General features: G+C 48.5%; 1 protein-coding gene across 5 annotated transcripts in view; it reads right to left on the bottom strand.

The window, feature by feature from the left end:
• Positions 1-20,457, bottom strand: part of LOC126538397 (spliceosome-associated protein CWC27 homolog) — a 275,758-nt gene that overhangs the window by 184,449 nt on the left and 70,852 nt on the right. For all 5 annotated transcript variants that reach the window (XR_008613958.1, XM_055074766.2, XM_055074768.2 and 2 more), the window contains exon 5: positions 1,923-2,023. Coding sequence is in view for 4 of the 5 variants with exons in the window: in XM_055074766.2 (XP_054930741.1) it covers positions 1,923-2,023 (101 nt within the window). In the remaining variant the exon portion in view is untranslated. The remainder of the gene's footprint in view (positions 1-1,922; positions 2,024-20,457) is intronic.

The following is a 20,457-nucleotide window of genomic DNA, read 5'->3' as shown; positions in this document are numbered from 1 at the left end:
CTCTGGATGAGTGTGATCACACCTGTGCATTACGAGTTTCGTAAATTGTTGTTTTTTACAGTCGTTTCTTTTTTTAAATTTACATTTGGAAATGCGCTAAAGTTTGTTTCTTACTGCACAGCATTATATTTTGTTGAAAACAGGAGTGCTTGAAAAACAATTGTCTGTTACCGGCATGCACTTGCGCTTACTAACTGTTTGCGAAAACACAAATATATGGCCTCATGCCCGTGAGCATTTTCAATGCTAGTAACGACATACTGACCTTTCAGAGCTTGTATCTTCACGTACTATGACGTGAACGCAGTGCGGCAGGCCCTTGGTTACGCTCGTCTGCAGGCAGAGCGATTCGACACTGATTTCGGCGTCTGCAATGGACTTGACGCCGCAGCATATGATGTGACCGGCGCTGAACGTAGCTGCGGCTTCATTTACGCACCTTTGCGTCTCTTTAGCAAGAGAAAGTATGGTCTGCAGCAAAACCAGAGGGTCTGACATGCTTTGCTGCTCGAGATGCAAACGCTTGCGAGATCGCCTTATCACCGTCTCGGCAGCCATTTTGACCTACCGTCGCGCCACCTATAGTCGCTGGAATGATACCGTGTCCCTTTACAATTGCCCCTTCCCATGCTTATTATCACTGCAAATACTTTGCAATATGCTTCACAGCGCAATGATGTATTGGGGCAAAGTTGACTTTTAGAAACCGGCATTATGCAACGCGTCGTGCTTTCCGAGCTTCGAAGCCAATCGCGAGGACCACAAAGGCAATGTTCAGTGCCATTGCTGACAGCGGCGAATTATTTCTATGAAAAACACAGTACCAAGTGGCAAGAAGCTTAATAGCGAATGTCGAAGCAGCTAGGCCTAAGGCGACGAAGTAATAAAAATGGCGGCGGTGGTGGCTTTGATTAATGCTGTTTCAGGCCTGCGATCACGGCAAAATGTCCAGAAAATCAGACGGTGAAGGGTTCTTGCATCCAAAATTTCAGAAGTTCTTATCCACTGAACCGATTGGGTACGTGGTGGTGACGTGAAGCCGTCCGTTGACTTCACACTGGCAACTCCTCCAGCTGACGACGTGGCGTCAAAGACCATTTGTTACGATTCCTCTCTGTTACTCGAGCCAGCATCACTGCCACTTTTGTTCCCTTTCAATAAAATTACAGCAAATTTTCCCTGATAGAAGAACAAGCTCCCCGAGTTTTCCGAGAGTATTTCCAGACTCGCAAGTTTCCAGAGACTAGCAAGTATTTCCAGAGGTGCAAGCTAGAATCAGCTAGCATAAGACAGAGGTAATTGGAGATCACTGGGAGAGGTCTTCACTCGTGCTAGTGGACATAAAAATAGGCTGATGATGATGTGTCTTGTCTGTCCTGATGGGCAATGTGCCATGTTTACTGCTCATATTTACATTAACTTGAGACCTGTAGGCTTATGAAAAACCACAATCGAGCAACCCCACGGAGTGCCTTCATATCTGCACATTTCCTTACCATACATCCTTTACTTGGAAAACAAACCACCTCGCAGCTTGTGGCTGCTTAGTAAAATGTTTGGTATTGTAGGGCTGACTACAATTTGCAAAGTTCGAACTCTAGAGGACAAGAACTCATACAAGTTAAGTACACAGAAAAGAGCAACACACTCACAGGTGCCCTTCTGTGCACTTCGTCTAAGCACTTGTCCTATAGAATTTGAACTATGCTACACTAAATGGCTAAAGTTCCTACCCTACTGAAGTCCCATTTGCACATCTGAATATAGACGTGCAAGTGTAATAGATGTTACGCCGATGTCAGTGTAAGGATAAGGTCAAAGCAAATCAGCTTCAACCTTTTAAATGATGTCATGGAAAAAAAAATAATGAAGTGGATATTGTGAAGACTGCCATAACTAAAAGAGGAAGGGGCCATGCTTGCCTGGTTGCAGCAGCTGTGGAAACAGCAGGTGCCGGCTGCTCCTCAGCTGTGTCCTGCAGAGCCTTGCGGGGAATGATGTCATCAAATGGGTTCACTAGAACCTGCAGACAAAATTCCCAACTTACACAACTCACTTTAGCGAAATAGTTGCATTCTCAAAAGATGAATAATGTGAGTGGTCACAAATAACAGCAGATGAACAAACAAAGACTCGGCCAAAGCCAACAAGAGCCTTCATCATCTGGGCTGATGCTTGCTCTGCACCGGATCAGAACAGAAGCCATTGTGTGGATCGCAAAAATGCGGTCTTACTTTTGCTTAGTGTGTTTCTATGATTAGCAAAGTCCATAGTTAGAGAGTGTTTTGAATGCATGAGTTGTAGCCCACGTGTGCTCGACTTTGATGGTCAATTTGCTAGAATCAGCATGGAGACACTAAGAGTGTGTCGTAATGTTTAGAACTGCCATAAACAGCCAAGCTCATTTTGCCCTTTCCACTCTCATCAACAGGCGCATTTCAAGATGAGGCCAAATCGGCAGTGTTTTGTGTATCGCGTAACCATTATCCTTTATGGTCCTTTGGCCCTATACACCAAGTGTCATTTTCACGAACGTCATCTTTTACAATCGTTTTATCATATTTTGCCTGGTTACCATGCGATTTTCGACAACGTGTGAGTTGTGCTGCCAGATTTGCGTATATATTGTGTGTTTTTGACAATAAAGCATCAGTTGTTAGTAAGCGCTCGTCCGTGTCTCTTCTTGTGTCGTCTGTTTGGCGCTTTAATACTTCAGTAACTTGTAAAAACCTCAAAACTACTCTACTGTCAAAGAATGGTTCTATGCCGAGGAACATTGCAGGGTGAAAAGGAAAGTTGTCTGTGTGCTGGGGCAAAATACTTTTTCCTTTAACCTTCCAATTCCGGACACTCTAACAAGATGTGAAGGACCATCAGCATCTTGCCACATCTATCACAGACAGGAGATGCGTCCCTGGTCAACAGGAAAGAGTGGGTGCCATATGTGTGCCCTATCCAAAGATGACAGAAAATAACCTCAGTTCGTCATATTTTTGTTATAGGTAGCCAATTACCTAAGTTTGGTTTAATAACACAGAAAACTGGGGTTACTGCGCTAAGACACATGGACAAGAGAAATAGAAAAGGACAGGATGCGCACAGAGTTACAACTTAAGATTATTGGGTGAAAGATGACACACATATATACAATGATCAAAATGACGTCATCATGCTGATAGGCCCTCCACAATCGCTGCTGTCACAATCTTGCATCCAGAAATTGCACCTCCCAATCAGCAAGCACAATGGAAAGCACAACAGTTTTACAAGATGAACTTCCATCAACTAGCCCAACTGGCCGCTCTGCTGTAATATCAAGGGTTTCAGTGTCTCACGTGTGTTGTCCATACGACCTAAGTTTCTTCCATAGGAAAGGTTTCAAGTCTGTGCAAGAGACCGTTAGGGTAGAGTTGCTTGGTTATGTTATTATGGATGTAGCAATATGGTTGGAGAGCGTATTACCCTCGATGTTTCTGCATCCAGGCACCCACCATATGACATGCTGGTTAGGCATATGTTGTGTACAGGACTGAATAAAGCTCATTGATTATAGGATTCTTGCATTTATAGAATCTCATGAAGGACCTTACGATGCTTAAAAAGTGTGTAAATATTGTCACATAGTAGTGACGGTGAATAATAAAACGACCAACCTCTGAATGATGAAACTAACTTCTATTGGGCGAGTTTGTGTCCATAAAATCAAGCTACACTCAAAGCACTGTGATAGCGGCGAACACGGTCAGCAATCGTCGACATCTGATCTGCCAGTCAAGCGCGTTAGCTTTTATACAAGAGTCATCGAAGGTTCCAGAGATGTCACTGGAGCCTATGTATCTTCCAGAAGGTTCTACACAATTCCCGTTGCACACGCAGTCAGATTACACAAGCTTCAGTGACAACAGATAGCAGACAGAACCATCGGTAACATTCAAGATTCTTATACGTGCAGCTGTCTCGTATGCTGAGCGATAACATTTGTTAGACGGTTAAAAGTGGTCACCCGAAAAAGATAAACAAGTAGATGTGTCAAGCCTCTTAGAAAGCATTGTCCCGATATTAAACATAACAGGAGAGCGAAAAAGAAAAGGACAGTTATTAAAAAAAAGTAATAAAGCAACAAAGAAACCAAGTTCAAAGTCACACAGTCAAAAAAAAAAAAAAAAAGAAAGTCCAAAGTTCAGCTATGCAACCTCCCCAACTTCGTTAACGCTGGTAGAACGGCTTAAGTCGCACATGGACTATGGTCATCAGTGGCGCCGTGTGATATCGTAATGCCGTCTGGCATGACCTCATAGTCGTGTGTGCCAATGCGTTGCATGATCTTGTAGGGTCTAAAAAAAAGGCGTAAAAGCTTCTCGCTAAGTCCTCGTTAGCTTATTGCGGTCTAAACCCAAACACGGTCACCGGGCTGGTACTCAACGTAGCATCGTCGAAGGTTGTAGTGCCGGCTGTCGGTCCTCTGCTGGTTCTTCATCCGCAGTCAGGCGAGCTTCCAGCTTCTCCAGCACACTGGAGATGGGCGGCGACAGATAGGTGGCGATAGGTCCTCGGTGACATATGGCAGCATGGCATCGAGAGTCGTTGTCGAGCTCCTTCCATAAACCAGCTTGAACAGCATCATTTGAGTTGTTTCTTGCAATGCATTGTTATAAGCGAAGGTTATGTACGGCAGGACCGCATCCCATGTCTTGTGTTCGACGTTGACGTACATTGCTAGCATGTTGGCGATGGTGTTGTTGAAGCGCTCCATAAGACCATTCGTCTGCGCGTGGTAGGCAGTTGTCCTCCTGTGGCTTGTCTGGCTGCGTTGCAGGATGGCTTGGGTAAGTTCTGCTGTAAAGGCCATTCCACTATGAGTGATGAGGACTTCTGGGGCACCATGTCGCAAGAGGATGTTCTCGATGAAAAATTTCGTCACTTCAGCTGCGCTACCTTTTGGCAGAGCTTTCATTTCAGCAAAGAGGATGAGGTAGTCCGTCTCCACGACAATCCATTTATTTCCGGTTGTTGACGTCGGAAAGGGTCCCAACAAATCCATTCCGATCTACTGAAATGGTCGGCAGGGAGGCTTGATCGGCTGATCGCCTGCTTGATCGGAGGAGGCTTGATCGCCTGCTGGCTTTGTCGGTGGTGTCTTGCATCGCTGACAGTTTCGGCATGTCTTGACATAACGGGCGACATCAGCAGTCAGGCGCGGCCAGTAGTATCTTTACTGTATTCTCGATAGCATCCGGGAGAATCCGAGGTGCCCAGCGGTTGGATCATCCCGTAGGGCATGCAGTACTTCTGGACGCCGTCCTGAGGAAACATCAAGGAGGCGCCTTGATGCCTTGCACAGAGTGCAAGACATTACGCGCAATGCGAGTGTGAACCTCATCTCTGCAGACTTCCACCATGCAGATGGAGCACAACGGCCACTCTAAGCGCCGCCGAGACGACTCGGCGGCGGGAAGCTCTCCCTTTGAGGAGTCCAGATAAGGGCCTTCGACCCACCAGAGCATTGCCAGGCCTCACCCCGGATGCCTGCAAGGCTGGCCCGTCAGGCACCATGGCACCGTTTCCCCACCGGCCCATCACCTCGCTGCCTGGCCTCTCCGTCCGAGGCCCAGTCGATCCCACAGAGGGAGCCCGGCCCGAAGACCCCCATGCAACCAGGCAACCAGGCAGTGGCACCCAGGACGTGGCAACATGGACGCCCCAGGATGGTGTGGATCTGTCAGCAACATATGTATAGCCAGCCACGAAGATGACGGCCGGCATAATGCCCAAGGACACGGTGGCGGTGATTGACAACGGCGGCAGGTGTAGAGGTTGCCACCTGTGTATATAAGGTGGCGCTACAATGTGAAAGGACCTTGTACATAAGGGATTTTGGGGAGTGGGAAGAAACATTGTTTTGGTTTATGCCTTACTGGTAGTCTACCTCGTCCCTCGGCTCCTGTGCAGAACAGGGGGAAGGCAGCATCAGAGGCAGCGGCGGCAACAACCCCGGACACATCACTGCAGCCGGAGGCACCACAAGAAATGGATGTGGAGGCTGCCTTTTGGGCCATTCTGGAGGAATTAACATGTGTCCGAGTATTTTGCGTCGGAGGGCCTTCTTAAGGGGAGGAGGATGTGGGGAACACTGCTCACATTTCCTCCCACATACTCACGTCATCTTTTTCGCATGTTGCGGACGCATCGAGAGCGGGTGTAGACACGAGATAGAGGCACTATGCACCCATTCTCCGTCACTCTTGTGACATTCGTACTCCTTTCCCCCACCCTGCTCACAGGAAAAGGAAAGGTATCCAATGGGTGTGGACGATATTCCCCTCGCAAAAGGTAAAAAGGAAGAGGTATAAAATTACGCCATCGGTGGAGACTCTCTTTCTTGTGGCTGACCTCTAACATGCTGGTCTTACCTGCTGTAACCTGTGAGTGACCACGTTTGCCTAATTATGCCAGGCAACGAGGCAAACTAATAATCACTTATAATAATAATAATAATAATAATAATAATAATAATGTTAGCATTATATTACCTCTTCATCTTCTTCATCTGTATATATGCATCATCATGGCCAGCGTCACCTTCAGCGCGCGAGCTGCGAAATAAGCCGTTGAGGCTTAACAGCTGTCTCGCAAGTGGTGGAGGCTGCTTTTGATCCCTTGGTCCTCTACGCCTTCGAGTTTCCCTGGAGCTTCGTTCAGGCCACCGCTTGCTCCACCTTTCCACCAGCATGCCCCAAGAAGATCCTCCAGGAGCCTCCGGCGTCATCGTCTCTGCCCCACCGGCCGTTCCTTCATGGACCGTCAGCACGCGGCAGTGCGATCCCACCATGATTGTTGGCCTTCGCAGTGACAGCGTTGATGACTGGCTGGACAATTATGAGCGCGTGAGTGACTCTAACCGGTGGGATGACATGCACAAGCTTCGCAACTCGCATTCTACCTCACTGACATTGCCAGAACTTGGTTTCTGAACCACGAGAGCACCTTGCCTGACTGGGCGGCATTCAAACACCAGCTTCGGCAGATTTTTGGCACTCCTAATGTTCGCTCTGAGGTCGCTAAGAAAAAGCTTGATGGATGCACGCAACTTCCCGGGGAAACATACACCTCTTATATCGAGGACGTCCTCGCCCTTTGTCGCCATGTTGACGCCACAATGACGGAATCTGATCGTGTTCGTCACATCCTAAATGGCATTGCCCATGTCGTGTTCAACGCACTGGCGATCAAGAATCCAAATACCGTAAACGATGTGATCGTGACTTGCCAACACCTGGATGCACTGCAGGCCATCCGTTTACAACCTGTCGCCTGTGATGCACCTCCTTCCTCGGATACGGACTTGCACATGCTGATTCAAACTCTCATACGCAAAGAGCTCCAAGCGTGTGGCCTGCTCAGTCTTCCTGTTTTCCAGCCTCAACCTTCGGTTCCTGGCCTGCGCGACATCATCAAAGAGGAGCTGTCCTCCATGACCTGCGCTGCGAGCTGTGGCCCTCCTTCACCATCCACCTCGTATGCTCAGGTTGCGGCTATGCAACCAGCGCTCGTTCGGACAGCGTCTCCTGCTCCTACTACTAGCCCCAACCATCTGGCGACTCTACCACCCCGTCCGCCTGCCACAGGATTTTACACTACCCGGCCTATGCCTCGCCCCATTTGTTATTATTGCGGTATTCGGGTGCACATATCGCGTTTTTGCCGAAGACGACAACAGGACGAACACCGTGGCTACGATATTTATGAGAGAGACCCGTTGCTTCCTCCGAGTCCATACCAGCGCCGGCTCTCCCCACGCTCACTTTCTCCACCTCCCGAGGCGCCTCCTAACTACCGTCCAGGTCGCCAACGCTCGACTTCACCCCTGCAACCGGCCCCGCACTCCTGACTACCGTTCGGAAAACTAGATGGTGCAGTTTTTGGAGGGAAAGCTGCATGGCTCACAAACACTAGGATTCCTCCAGCGTAAGCGGCCAATACTTTATTCGTGTGTGTAGAAGGTGTACCAGTCCTAACATTGCTTGATACGGGAGCAGCTATTTCCATTATTCACGCTGGCTTGTGCGCCCGTCTACGCAAAGTTACTACACCTTACAGTGGAGCTCTTTTTCGTGGTGCAAATAATGTTGTGATTCGGCCATCGGCGCAATGCACCGTTACAGTTTTGATCGACGGGATACGCCACCATATCCAATTCGCAGTGTTGACTTCCTGTGCTCACATGCTTACACTAGGGTGGGACTTTCTCTCTTAGGCGTCTGCTTTCATCTTGTGCCGTCAACGCCTCGTTAAATTGACAGAGACCGACCATTCCGACGACGTGCACGAACCACGCCTTCGCTCACGATCTGCTGACAATTGTATGGTGCCCCCTGGTCGCGAGCAACTCCTTGTAGATAACTCTGACATCGCCGATGGTGACGTTTTAGTTGTAGCGTCAGCCTGTTGCTTATCCAAAGGGATTGCTCTGGCACCCAGCCTCGTTCGCTTTACTAACGGCACGGCCACTTTGGCTGTACTCAACACAACGAATCACCCAGTTCTGCTTTCTAAAGGCGCCCCTTTCATGTGCGTCTTGGACACACAGCCTGTCTCTGTGCTTACCTCGACTACTGCTGTTTCACAACCACCCACAGCTATGGATCCGGTCCCTGCTTCTGTTCTCGCTAGTACCATCAGCTCCGATTTAACGCCACAGCAGAAGCAGACGGGGGAGTTACTGGCGTTGTTATCCAAGCATAAAGACTCCTTCGACGTACACTCTCCTCTTCTGGGACAGACTTCTACGATGGTTCATCGCATACACACAGATGGAACTTCCATCGTGCGCCGGCGGCCATATCGCGTTTCTTCCGCTGAACGCCAGATCATCGATACCCACATTGCCGACATGCTGAAACGTAGCATAATATGACCATCCTCAAGCCCTTGGTTGTCACCTGTCGTTTTGGTGTGTAAGAAAGACAGCTCAGTGCGATTTTGCGTAGAGTACCAAGCCTTGAACAAAATAACCCGCAAAGATGTATATCCACTGCCCCGAATCGATGATGCGTTAGATTCATTACAAGGCGTGGAGGATTTTTCCAGCCTTGATCTATGCTCCGGATACTGGCAGATACCCATGCATGAAGCAGACAAGGAGAAAACCGCCTTTGCTACACCCGACGGACTTTATGAATTTAATGTAATGCCGTTCGGCCTGTGTAATGCTCCCGCCACATTTGAGCGAATGATAGACACCATACTACGGGGCCTAAAGTGGAAGACTTGCTTATGCTACCTTGACGACATCATCATATTTTCGTCGACCTTCCATCAGCACTTGCAGCGCCTCAACGAAGTCCTGACATGCCTCTCAGCTGCTGGCCTTCAGCTGAATACAAAAAAGTGCTACTTCACCAGCAAAACCATTCAAGTGCTCGGACACCTTGTCAGCAAGGACGGCCTTCGACCCGACCCCGACAAGATTACCGCCGTCCTCTGCTTCCCCAGGCCTCAAGGTGCCTAAGACTTGCGTAGCTTCCTTGGCCTAGCTTCGTATTTCCGGCGCTTCATACGTAACTTTGCCACCATTGCGGCGCCGCTCCACCCACTCCTTCCTTCTGGAGCTCCCTACGTATGGTCGGACGAATGCCAAACTGCTTTTGACGCCCTCAAGCGTGCCCTCATGTCCGGACCTGTGCTTTGTCGTTTCGACAACACCGCACCCACTCTTCTACATACTGACACCAGCGGACACGGTATCGGTGCAGTTCTTCTGCAACATCAGCAAAATTCTGAAGAACATGTGGTTGCATATGCAAGTCGCACGCTAACAGCCGCAGAGAAAAATTATACGATTACCGAGCAAGAGTGTCTCGCTGTTGTTTTGTCCGTCCAAAAATTTCGGCCTTATCTGCACGGCCGCCACTTTACGGTCGTTACTGACCACCACGCCTTGTGCTGGTTGGCAACGCTAAAGAATTTAACGGGACGTCTCGGCCGTTGGATACTTTGTTTACAAGAATACGACTTCGACGTCACCTGCAAGTCTGGAAAGAAACACCAGGATGCCAATGCTCTCTCTCATTGTCCCCTACCAACGTCTTCTTACCCTGCTTGCTTACCACCATGTGTGAGCAGACCGCAGGGCGTGTCGCCTGCATTCCCTTCGCTCGCTGCTCTTGATTGGCTCCCATCCAGCTATTCTCATACATTTGCATCTAGCCAACGTAATGACTCCTACTGCCACTCCATTATGGAACGTATTCACGGATCATGTCGCACAGCGAACGCTCGGCTCCATCGGCAGTTGAAGAACTTCAAGATCAAAAATTCGATATTATACCGGTACGTGTTTCATCCCAAAGCACACTGTTGGGTTCCTGTCGTTCCCCGATCAATTCGGGCCCAGATATTGGAGACCTTTCACAACGATCCCAGTGCCGGTCACTTTGGTTTCCATAAAACCTATGAGCGAATTCGCAGCCGCTTCTCTTGGCCTGGACTTGCAACCAGCGTAGCGAAATACGTGGCTTCCTGTTCGCTCTGCCAACACCGCAAACGACTGACCTCACCTCCGGCTGGACTGCTCCAACCTGTCCCGTGTCCTGAAGCTCCTTTCGCAGTAGTTGGTATCAACCTCTATGGACTGCTACCCTTAACCACCGGCGGTAAACGATGGATCGTCACAGCTGTAGACCACTTGACACGGAACGCTGAAACGGCCGCACTATCTTTGGGATCCGCAGAGGAGGTTGCACCTTTTTCTTGGAAGCCATCTTTTTACGGCACGAAGCCCCACGTGTCCTTTTGAGTGACCGCGGCGGGACCTTTCTCTTTAAACTTCTCGACGATGTTCTCCGTGCGTCCAATAACATCCACAAAACGACTTCCAGCTGCCACCCTCAAACTAATGGTCTCACAGAGCACTTTCATCGCACGCTGTCCGACATGATATCTATGTACATCAACTCTGACCACACCAATTGGGATGTCATTCTACCATTCAACACTGTCGCATACAACACGGCTGTCCAACGCAATACGGGGTACTCGCCCTTTTTCCTTGTGTATGGTCGCCAACCACTCACTATCCTCGACGTTTCTTTCTTCGATGTCCCCGTGCCTTTGTCCACATCAGTGTGTGAGCAGTTCGTTTCGTGCATTGCCCGGTGTCGCGAACATGCTCGCCTCAACATTCGCGCCAGTCAACAAGACCGAAAAATTCGCTATGATGCATCTCACCGTGTCGTTTCCTTCCTCCCTGGAGAGGAAGTGTTACTGTGGACCCCAGTTCGTGCTCCTTGATTGTGCGAGAAATTTCAGTCCCGTTTTATCGGGCCCTACATTGTTCAGGAACAGACTTCGCCAGTGAACTATCGTGTCGCTCCAGTTGTTCCGCCTTTGGACGGCCGCTGCCATGCCACAGAGATTGTGCATGTTTCGCGTTTAAAGCCTTTCACACGGCGTTTCCCGCCATAACCAGCGGCCAGGTTGGCCGCTTCCGCGCACGGGGGAAATTGTGTGAGCATTATATTACCCCTTCATCTTCTTCATCTGTATATATTCATCATCATGGTCAGTGTCATCTTCTTCAGCGTGCGAGCTGCGAAATAAACCGTTGAGGCTTAACAACTGTCTCACAATAATAATAATAATGTGGGAACTTATAAGCTATTCTTTATCACCTGTACATGATCATCATCATATGGGGTTCTTCTTCATCATCGCTTGTGGGGGTGGCTCTCGTGTGTGCTCCGTGCTGTGGGCGTGGTCAGTTCGCCTAATTTTTTGACGCGGAATAAATGCCGTGATAACTGCTGCGTCACAAGTGGTGGAGTGTGCTCTTCGGTCCCCCGTCCTCTGACTCCCCGCTCAATCTCCTGGAGCTTCGATCGGGTCGCCGATTGTGCCAGCTGTCCGCCAGCATGTCGCAGGACGAGCCAACAGGCACTTCCACTTCGTATTCGTATTTATACGATGTCCCAGAAATTCAACTTCTGCTTGTCGGAACTTGCATTTCCGCGGATTCAGCTTGACACCGTGTTGCCGGAAACGTCTGAAAACTTCACGCAGCGTCTCGCAGTTGCCGCGTTTCTCCGCGACTACCACATCGTCCAGGTACACTTGAATGCCCAGAATGCCTTGCAGGATGCCGTCCACACGTCTCTGAAAAATCGCAGGAGCAGAGGCTACACCAAAAGGAAGCCTATTAAAGCAAAACAGGCCTTTCGGAGGGTTTACGACCAATATCTTCTTCGTTTCCTCGTCAAGCGGCAACTGACTGTAAGCATCCTTCAAGTCGATGGTGCTGAACACTTCACCACAGTTTAGGTTTGCAAAGATATCCCTTATTTTTGGCAATAGGGACTGCTCCGTGACACATGCAGCATTTGCGGTCACCTTAATATCGCCACACAACCGAATGGAACCATTCTTTTTGATAACGGGAACCAAAGGCGTGGCCCACTCTGCACTGTCGACAGGCGAGAGACTGCCATGCTTAACAAGTCTGTCTATTTCATTTGACACTTGCTCCCGCATTGCATACGGCACAGAACGTGCTTTGCAGAACCATGGCATCGCATTTTACCGCAACCGCAAATGGACTGCGGGGCCATCAATTAGCCCTAGACCTGGCGTAAACAAATCGCCGAACTCCTCTAAGAGTCCGCTAACCAAAGTACTGTCAGGGACATTTTGCTCACCGGAGGTTTCCTCGCCGAGAATGCTGAAGACGGGCCTTCCGCTACGCTCAAATGCGCTGATGACATCTCGCCCGCACAAGTTCAGGCCATCGCATTGCAGTACGGTTAGAGTTGCATCTAGGGCCTTTCCCGCGTACGAGACCGGAAGTTTCAGCTGACCCCACACGGGAAGCTTGCCAAGAAAGCAGGACAACTGCAAGGACGTCTCGCGGAGCGCAGGCCAGGCATGCCGATGCTTGCAGTATGTTTTCCACGTAATGATGGAGACAGGCGATCCGGTGTCCACTTGCATTGTCAGCGGAATTCCGCTCCAGCAGAGGGTGCGAACCACAGGTTTGACCAAGTTTACCGACGTAGTATACAAACTCAGTAGACAAAGTTCGTTGCCGTCGCTCTCTGAAGAATGCTCCTCACAAAGGGCCACCCCTTGTTTCCATACACACATCTTAGCTAGGTGTCCTTTACGTCGGCAGCGAAAACACTCCGCCCCGCGAAACTTGCACTTTGCTGCCTTGTGCTTAGTGCTACCACAGCACGGGCAAACGACGTCTTCGCTTGGTCGAGAAGTGCTCAGATGAGTCCTGTGGTAATACGGTTGACCTTGCACCTTGCTCCTCACGGCATGGACGTCGCCATAATCCTGTGTCCTCTCCATGTGATCAACGTTGAGAGCTGCCATCTCTGCTGCTAACGCTATATCTTCGGCTTCTTTCAGCGTCAGCGAAGGTCTGGCCAAAAGCTTCCGACGAACGCCGGCATCACGTAGACCACAAACAAGTCTGTCTCGTAGCATCCTGTCCCGTGCCTCGCCAAAGTTGCAACTGCAGGCCTTCTTCCGAATTTCCACAATGAAGTCCTTCGTTGCCTCGTCGGGACGCTGGCATCTGGTGAAGAACTTGTAGGACTCCGCTATTTCGTTGCCCTGTGGCGCAAAGTGTTCTGCCAGCAGTTCAAGCAGCTTCTCATAGGTAAGGTCTTGAATCTTCACCGGCGCGCACCGTACCGTTATTATGCCGACTGTTGCCGTGCTTAAGGCTGCCGTTAGCAGGGCTCGTCGTTTCTTCGAGTCGACGATATCGTAAGCTTCAAAGTAGGACTGCAGACGCACCTGGTAGGCGTCCCAACTGTCTTCCGTTTCGTCGAAACCCAGTGGTCCCGTGTGGGCCGCCATGGAGCAGGCACGGCCCGGTGGTGGGCAGCCTCGTCGCCACTGAAGTAACTCGAGAAGCAGTTGGCAAAGAACGAACGCTTTATTAAAGGTTAGTGTAGCTTTTATAGTGTTTATCTTGTGACGTCAGCCGCAGCCACTGCCGATTCACCAGAGGCAAGGCCGGTGAATCTAACCAAACAAACACGTGTCAGCGGCGCATGCTGATTCACAACACAACTGCAACCGTTTCCTTGTCCGTCGCAACCATTTGAGGTCGTTGGCGTTGACTTGTATGGCCCTCTTCCTGTGACTCTCACCGGTAAACGATGGATTGTGACAGCCGTTGATCACTTGACACGCTACGCCGAAACAACTTGTGTGAGTTCTGCCTCAGCCTCTGAAGTTGCTGCATTCATACTTCAATCCTTAATACTGCGTCACGGTGCTCCTCGCGTCCTCCTGAGCGACCGTAGAAAAGCATTCCTCTCGCAACTACTAGACGAAGTACTCAGAGCCTCCGGAACCCCCCACAAGACTACCTCCAGTTACCATCCGCAAACCAACGGCCTCACAGAGCGATTTCATCGCACGCTGTCAGACATGTTAGCCATATACATCGACTCGGATCACAGAAACTGGGACGCAATTTTACCATTCGTGTCCTTTGCATATAATACCGCCATTCAACGCACGACCGGTTACTCGCCATTCTACCTTGTCTATGGTCGTTCGCCCTCTTCCTGTCTTGACGTCTCTTTCTTCGCGCCAACTGTCCATCAATGTCCTTCCTCCTGCGAAGAATATGTGTCCCGCGTTCTGCGTTGTCGCCAGCTCGCCCGCATCAACACCGAAGCACGGAAAGAGGACCGCAAGCAGCATTACGACGCCTCTCATCGCGTCGTGTGCTTCCGCCCTGGCGAGGAAGTGCTACTCCGGACACCAGTTCGTACTCCTGGCTTGTGTGACAAGTTTCAGCTTTGGTTCATCAGCCCCTACAAAGTCTTGGAGCAGACTTCTCCAGTGAACTATCGCGTGGAACCAGTTATTGTTCCAAATGACCGCCGCTGCCGCGCCGCTGAGATTGTCCACGTTTCCCGTATGAAGCCTTTCCCGAGACGTTCACCGCCCCTTTGAATTGCGGCCAGGATGGCCGCTCTCGTGCGAGGGGACATTAGTGTGGGAATTTATAAGCTATTCTTTGTCATCTGTACATGATCATCGTCATATGGGGTTCATATGGGGTTCTTCTTCGTCATCGCTTGTGGGGCTGGCTCTCGTGTGTGCTCCGTGCTGTGGGCATGGTCGGTTCGCCTAATTTTTTGACACGGAATAAATGCCGTGATAACTGCTGTGTCACACTAATAATAATTACTTATTAGAGAGAGGATTTCCCTACCAGTGTTCTTTATTGCTCAAAGCAATAAATGTTGCTACAGTTGCCGCTGCTGATTGCCTTATTTGTTCGAACCTGATGTAACTGCGAATACAAGCGCTACAGGTTGGGGAATACCACGGAATGACGATGTGTGTGGCCAGATCCGCAGCTCGCCTTCACCCTAGCAGCAGGCAGAGCGTACCCCCCACGTTTCGGCAGTTATATGGCCTTGTCCGCTTATGGAGCGTCTTCTCAATGGTTGTGGCTTCGGAGACAAATTCAGCAATAGTCTTGGGCGAGTTGCGTATCAAGCTGGCAAAGAGCTCTTGCTTGACACCCCTCATCAAGAAGCGAACTTTTTTCTGTTCTGACATTTCTGGGTCAACACGCTAGAAGAGATGGGCCATCTCCTCCGTGAAGATGGCGATGATCTCATTGGGCAGCTGCACTCGAGTTTCTAGTAGAGCTTGGGCTCGCTCGTTGCATAAAACACTTGTGAATGTCTGCCTGGAGGAAGCCGCTCTGAAACAGGTCCCACGTCGTCAAGGTGGTTTCTCGATTCTCGAACCATGTCCTGGCAGCGTCTTTCAATATGAAAAAGACATGTCGGAACTTGTCGTTGCTGTTCCAGCTGTTAAATGTAGCAACCCTCTCATACGTCTCCAGGCAGCTTTCCAGGCCCTCGAATGTTGAACCGTGGAACGTAGGTAGCTGCCTGGGCCACTGCAGCATGATTGGTGGTGGCACTAGGGCTGTCATTGTAGCTGCTGTCATGGCCGTGCGCTTCCTGGTCTTCTCAGGCAAAAGTCCATGCTACGGGGGCAGCCCTTGCAGCCTGCAACTAGTTCGCTGGTCCTTGGCAACGTCAGTGTCATCTTCGTGGCTCGCGCTTGGCTCACAGCATTGTGGGGTGTTCAGTACAGGAACGTACTAGCACCTCCATCAGATGTTGCGTAGTAGTGACAGTGAATAATATAGCAGCCAACCTCTGAATAAAGAAACTAACTTTTATTGTGCGAACTTGTGCCCACAAAAGCAGGCACAGCAATAGCAAAGCACAGCAATAGCAAAGCACAGCGATAGCGGCGAACACAGTTGGCGATCATCAAAATCTGATCAGCCGGTCAAGCACGTCGGCTTTTATACACGCGTCATTGTAGGTTCCAGAGTAGTCGCTAGTGCCTGCATGCCTTCCAGAAAGTTCTGCACAATTCGTGTCACGCATACATGCAATCAGATTACACAAGTCTGCCAGGGCGGCCAAATACTGCCACCCCTAGCGCCTTCTGGTACGTAAGAACGCTAGTAACTGCCGAGTCCATTGTTCTGTGCATGGGCGTGGTGTGCAGCCTCGTCAAAATAAAGCTAGGGTGGCGACTAGGGTGAACGGATGTTTTAACGCGAGAGCGTTAGAGCGCAAGCTTGAAGAAAAATCCATCTGCATCAAAACTGGAAAGAAATCACAGCTTTTTTTACTCATTTATTTCTGGAAAAACTTCTTTAAATCGGGTTTAATGCAAGCTAGTTTCATTAATTTGGGTTGATGACAACAGTGAACCTTATAAGTTCAATGCCTTGTACTTGTATTTGTTGTACAATATACTTGCCATGGAATGGAAATTTCTTTGTTAGATCAGGAAGTTCGTACAATCAGGTCCCATTAGATCGAGCTTAACTGCACTTGTTTCCGGGTGCAAAACATTAGACTCCAAAAATGATATATCGAAGGCTGCATAACAAATGAAAGTATGAACCTTAGATGTGTCAATAAAACTCTGGCACAAATATTTTGAGTGAAGTTTGAGAAAATGCATTAGACTATATGCTTCTGGAGCACGTTTTGAAATGCCTATAAACAATGTGTCACATTCTATAACCCAACAGTGCCATGGTGGCAACGGCTTTGCTGAAGCCATTAAGTGATGATCGAGGAGTGGGACACCAATTTCTTCACTGAGCTCCCTCATACAGGGAAAACAGTTGGCTCTCGGTAGGTAGGAGTATTGCACCTGATGTATCGTTTATGGCGGAATATGAAACGTGTGCAATTTGAATGCAGTTTTAGAAAATATGTAAAACTGGAATAGGATCTGTGCAGATGGATCTCGTGTCAACTGATTATTTATTTATTTATTTATTTATTTACATCATACTGCAGGCTGTGTGGCCCAAGCAGGAGGGGCAGGGTAACAACTAAAAAATACGCGTACAAAAGGCAGAATTGCAAGAATATGAAATTCATGAAATGAAACAATATAGCACGAAACAGCAATGTTAGTTAGGAAATACTAATAATATGAGTTTGAATTGATTCAGGGGAGTTCAGATGATGGAAAGGGATGAAGTTCCATTCTTCTATAGATCAAGGAAAGAATGAAAATTTAAAGAGGTTTGTCTTGGCAACGTAAGGAGAGAGAGCGAGGGGGTGGGAATGACAGGTTTTCCTGGATGCAGAAAGAGTTATGTAAGGACTAGGATCTAAAGAAAATTTACGGTTTATCAAGGAGTAAAGGAACTTCAGGCATATTATTTTTCACCGCGTTTGAAGGGTGTGAAAACCATTGATGCCACTGGTATGGACCTGTTAGTTCACATATCTCGTTAACTCTGTTATAGACAAATTGCTTCCACTTGGTTGCTGAGCTTTGTATCCCACAAAGCGTTGCAGCTGAGTGCACCCACAGGTGCTTGTCTATTTTCCAGTGCCTCGACTCTAGAGCCTCTCGCAAGAACTTTAGGACTCTAGAATCCAGAATTGCGGCTACCAATTCCAAACATGGTAATGTGTTCTGTTTGATTGGAGGTACTCTACACTACAAAAACAGAAACTGAACGTCAACATTACCGTGCAGATCTTCAACTCTCAGATAATCTACTAAAATTGGCATCCGCAAACGCATGAAGCTGTGAGCTTGTAGGCTTGCCATTTAATAACTTTAGCTCACACCTGGAGAGTGAAAACACCTGACAGCATTTCAGCTTATTGGACCAATGTAGTTTAAAAGAACTTGTTGGGCGAGTTGGTACATATTAGCGAACATTGTTAAACTGCGTGAACAAATGGACCACAGAGACAGCATGGGACAAGGACGGGCGCAGTCCTTGTCCGGTCATGGGACAAGGACTGCGCCCGTCCTTGTCCCATGCTGTCTCTGTGGTCCGTTTGTTCGCGTAGTTTAACAATGTTCGCTTATTGGACCAAGTTTCCTATTCGTGTCTAAGTGGCTCAGGCATAACTTCTTCCCACGCTGTGCCATGCTCCCACAATCTTTAAAAGAGGACTTTTATCGTAACAAAGAATGGTGATACCCAACCTAATGGATAGAAAAACGGTGTGGTTGTCTGAAGGACACATCTCTTGGTGTCACTTTTTTTTACAAGAAGCTGCAACGATTCAATGTTTAAAATAAGCTTGTCAGCTGCTGTTTCCAATAGCACATCAAGAACCTTGGTAGGAGCCACTGCTGGGACAGAGTACAATCCATCAGTGATGTGCCGCCTTAGCTCATCATCATTTGTGGGACACTTTTGCAGCTTCATGCCCGCTTTGCTCATCATGAGATTCGCTTCTTTATAAAGACAGAAAGCTTTTGAAGGAGGAACTCCTGCGATGAGGTCGTCAACATGAAATTCTGAGCAAGTTGCATTGCAGTTGATCTCAGCACAGATTTGATGCACTTGAATGATGAAGGAGTGTGCAATGGAAGTCGGTGGTAACTCCGTTAGGCAGGATACCAGTAAACTATCGCAGGAGACGAAAGTTCTGATCAAGAAACGCCAATGTATGAAAGCCTCTAACCCTACAGCTAGAATAGAACTGGCAGAACTTTCGAAGTTAATCAACAAGCGTAAGACAGCTGACATAAGGAAGTATAATATGGATAGAATCGAACATGCTCTCAGGAACGGAGGAAGCCTAAAAGCAGTGAAGAAGAAACTAGGAATTGGCAAGAATCAGATGTATGCATTAAGAGACAAAGCCGGCAATATCATTACTAATATGGATGAGGTAGTTCAAGTGGCTGAGGAGTTCTATAGAGATTTATACAGTACCAGTGGCACCCACGACAATAATGAGAGAGAAAATAGTCTAGAGGAATTCCAAATCCGACAGGCAATGCCGGAAGAAGTAAAGAAAGCCTTGGGAGATATGCAAAGGGGGAAGGCAGCTGGGGAGGATCAGGTAACAGCAGATTTGTTGAAGGATGGTGGGCACATTGTTCTAGAGAAACTGGCCACCCTGTATACGCAATGCCTCATGACCTCGAGCGTACCGGAATCTTGGAAGAACGCTAATATAATTCTAATCCATAAGAAAGGGGACGCCAAAGACTTGAAAAATTATAGACCGATCAGCTTACTGTGAGTTGCCTACAGACTATTTACTAAGGTAATCGCAAATAGAATCAGGAACACCTTAGACTTCTGTCAAGCAAAGGACCAGGCAGGATTCCATAAAGGGTACTCAACAACAGACCATATTCACACTATCAATCAGGTGATAGAGAAATGTGCGGAACATAACCAACCCTTATATATAGCTTTCATTGATTACGAGAAAGCGTTTGATTCTGTCAAAACCTCAGCAGTCATGGAAGCATTACGGAATCAGGGTGTAGACGAGCCGTACGTAAAAATACTGAAAGATATCTATAGCGGGTCCACAGCCACCGTAGTCCTCCATAAAGAAAGCAACAAAATCCCAATAAAGAAAGGTGTCAGGCAGGGAGATACGATCTCTCCAATGCTATTCACAGCGTGTTTACAGGAGGTATTCAGAGACCTGGATTGGGAAGAATTGGGGATAAAAGTTAATGGAGAATACCTTAGTAACTTGCGATTCGCTGACGATATTGCCTTGCTTAGTAACTCAGGGGACCAATTGCAATGCATGCTCGCTGACCTGGAAAGGCAAAGCAGAAGAGTGGGTCTAAAAATTAATCTGCAGAAAACTAAAGTAATGTTTAACAGTCTCGGAAGAGAACAGCAATTTACAATAGGTAGCGAGGCACTGGAAGTGGTAAGGGAATACATCTACTTAGGGCAGGCAGGTAGTGACGGCAGATCCGGATCGTGAGACGGAAATAATCAGAAGAATAAGAATGGGCTGGGGTGCGTTTGGCAGGCATTCTCAGATCATGAACAGCAGGTTGCCATTATCCCTCAAGAGAAAAGTGTATAATAGCTGTGTCTTACCAGTACTCACCTACGGGGAAGAAACCTGGAGGCTTACGAAAAGAGTT

The sequence above is a fragment of the Dermacentor andersoni genome, chromosome 4 (assembly GCF_023375885.2).
Source record: "Dermacentor andersoni chromosome 4, qqDerAnde1_hic_scaffold, whole genome shotgun sequence".
Lineage (NCBI taxonomy): Eukaryota > Metazoa > Arthropoda > Arachnida > Ixodida > Ixodidae > Dermacentor > Dermacentor andersoni.
Note: the sequence above shows the minus strand (reverse complement) of the source record. Positions and strands in the feature narration are given on the sequence as shown.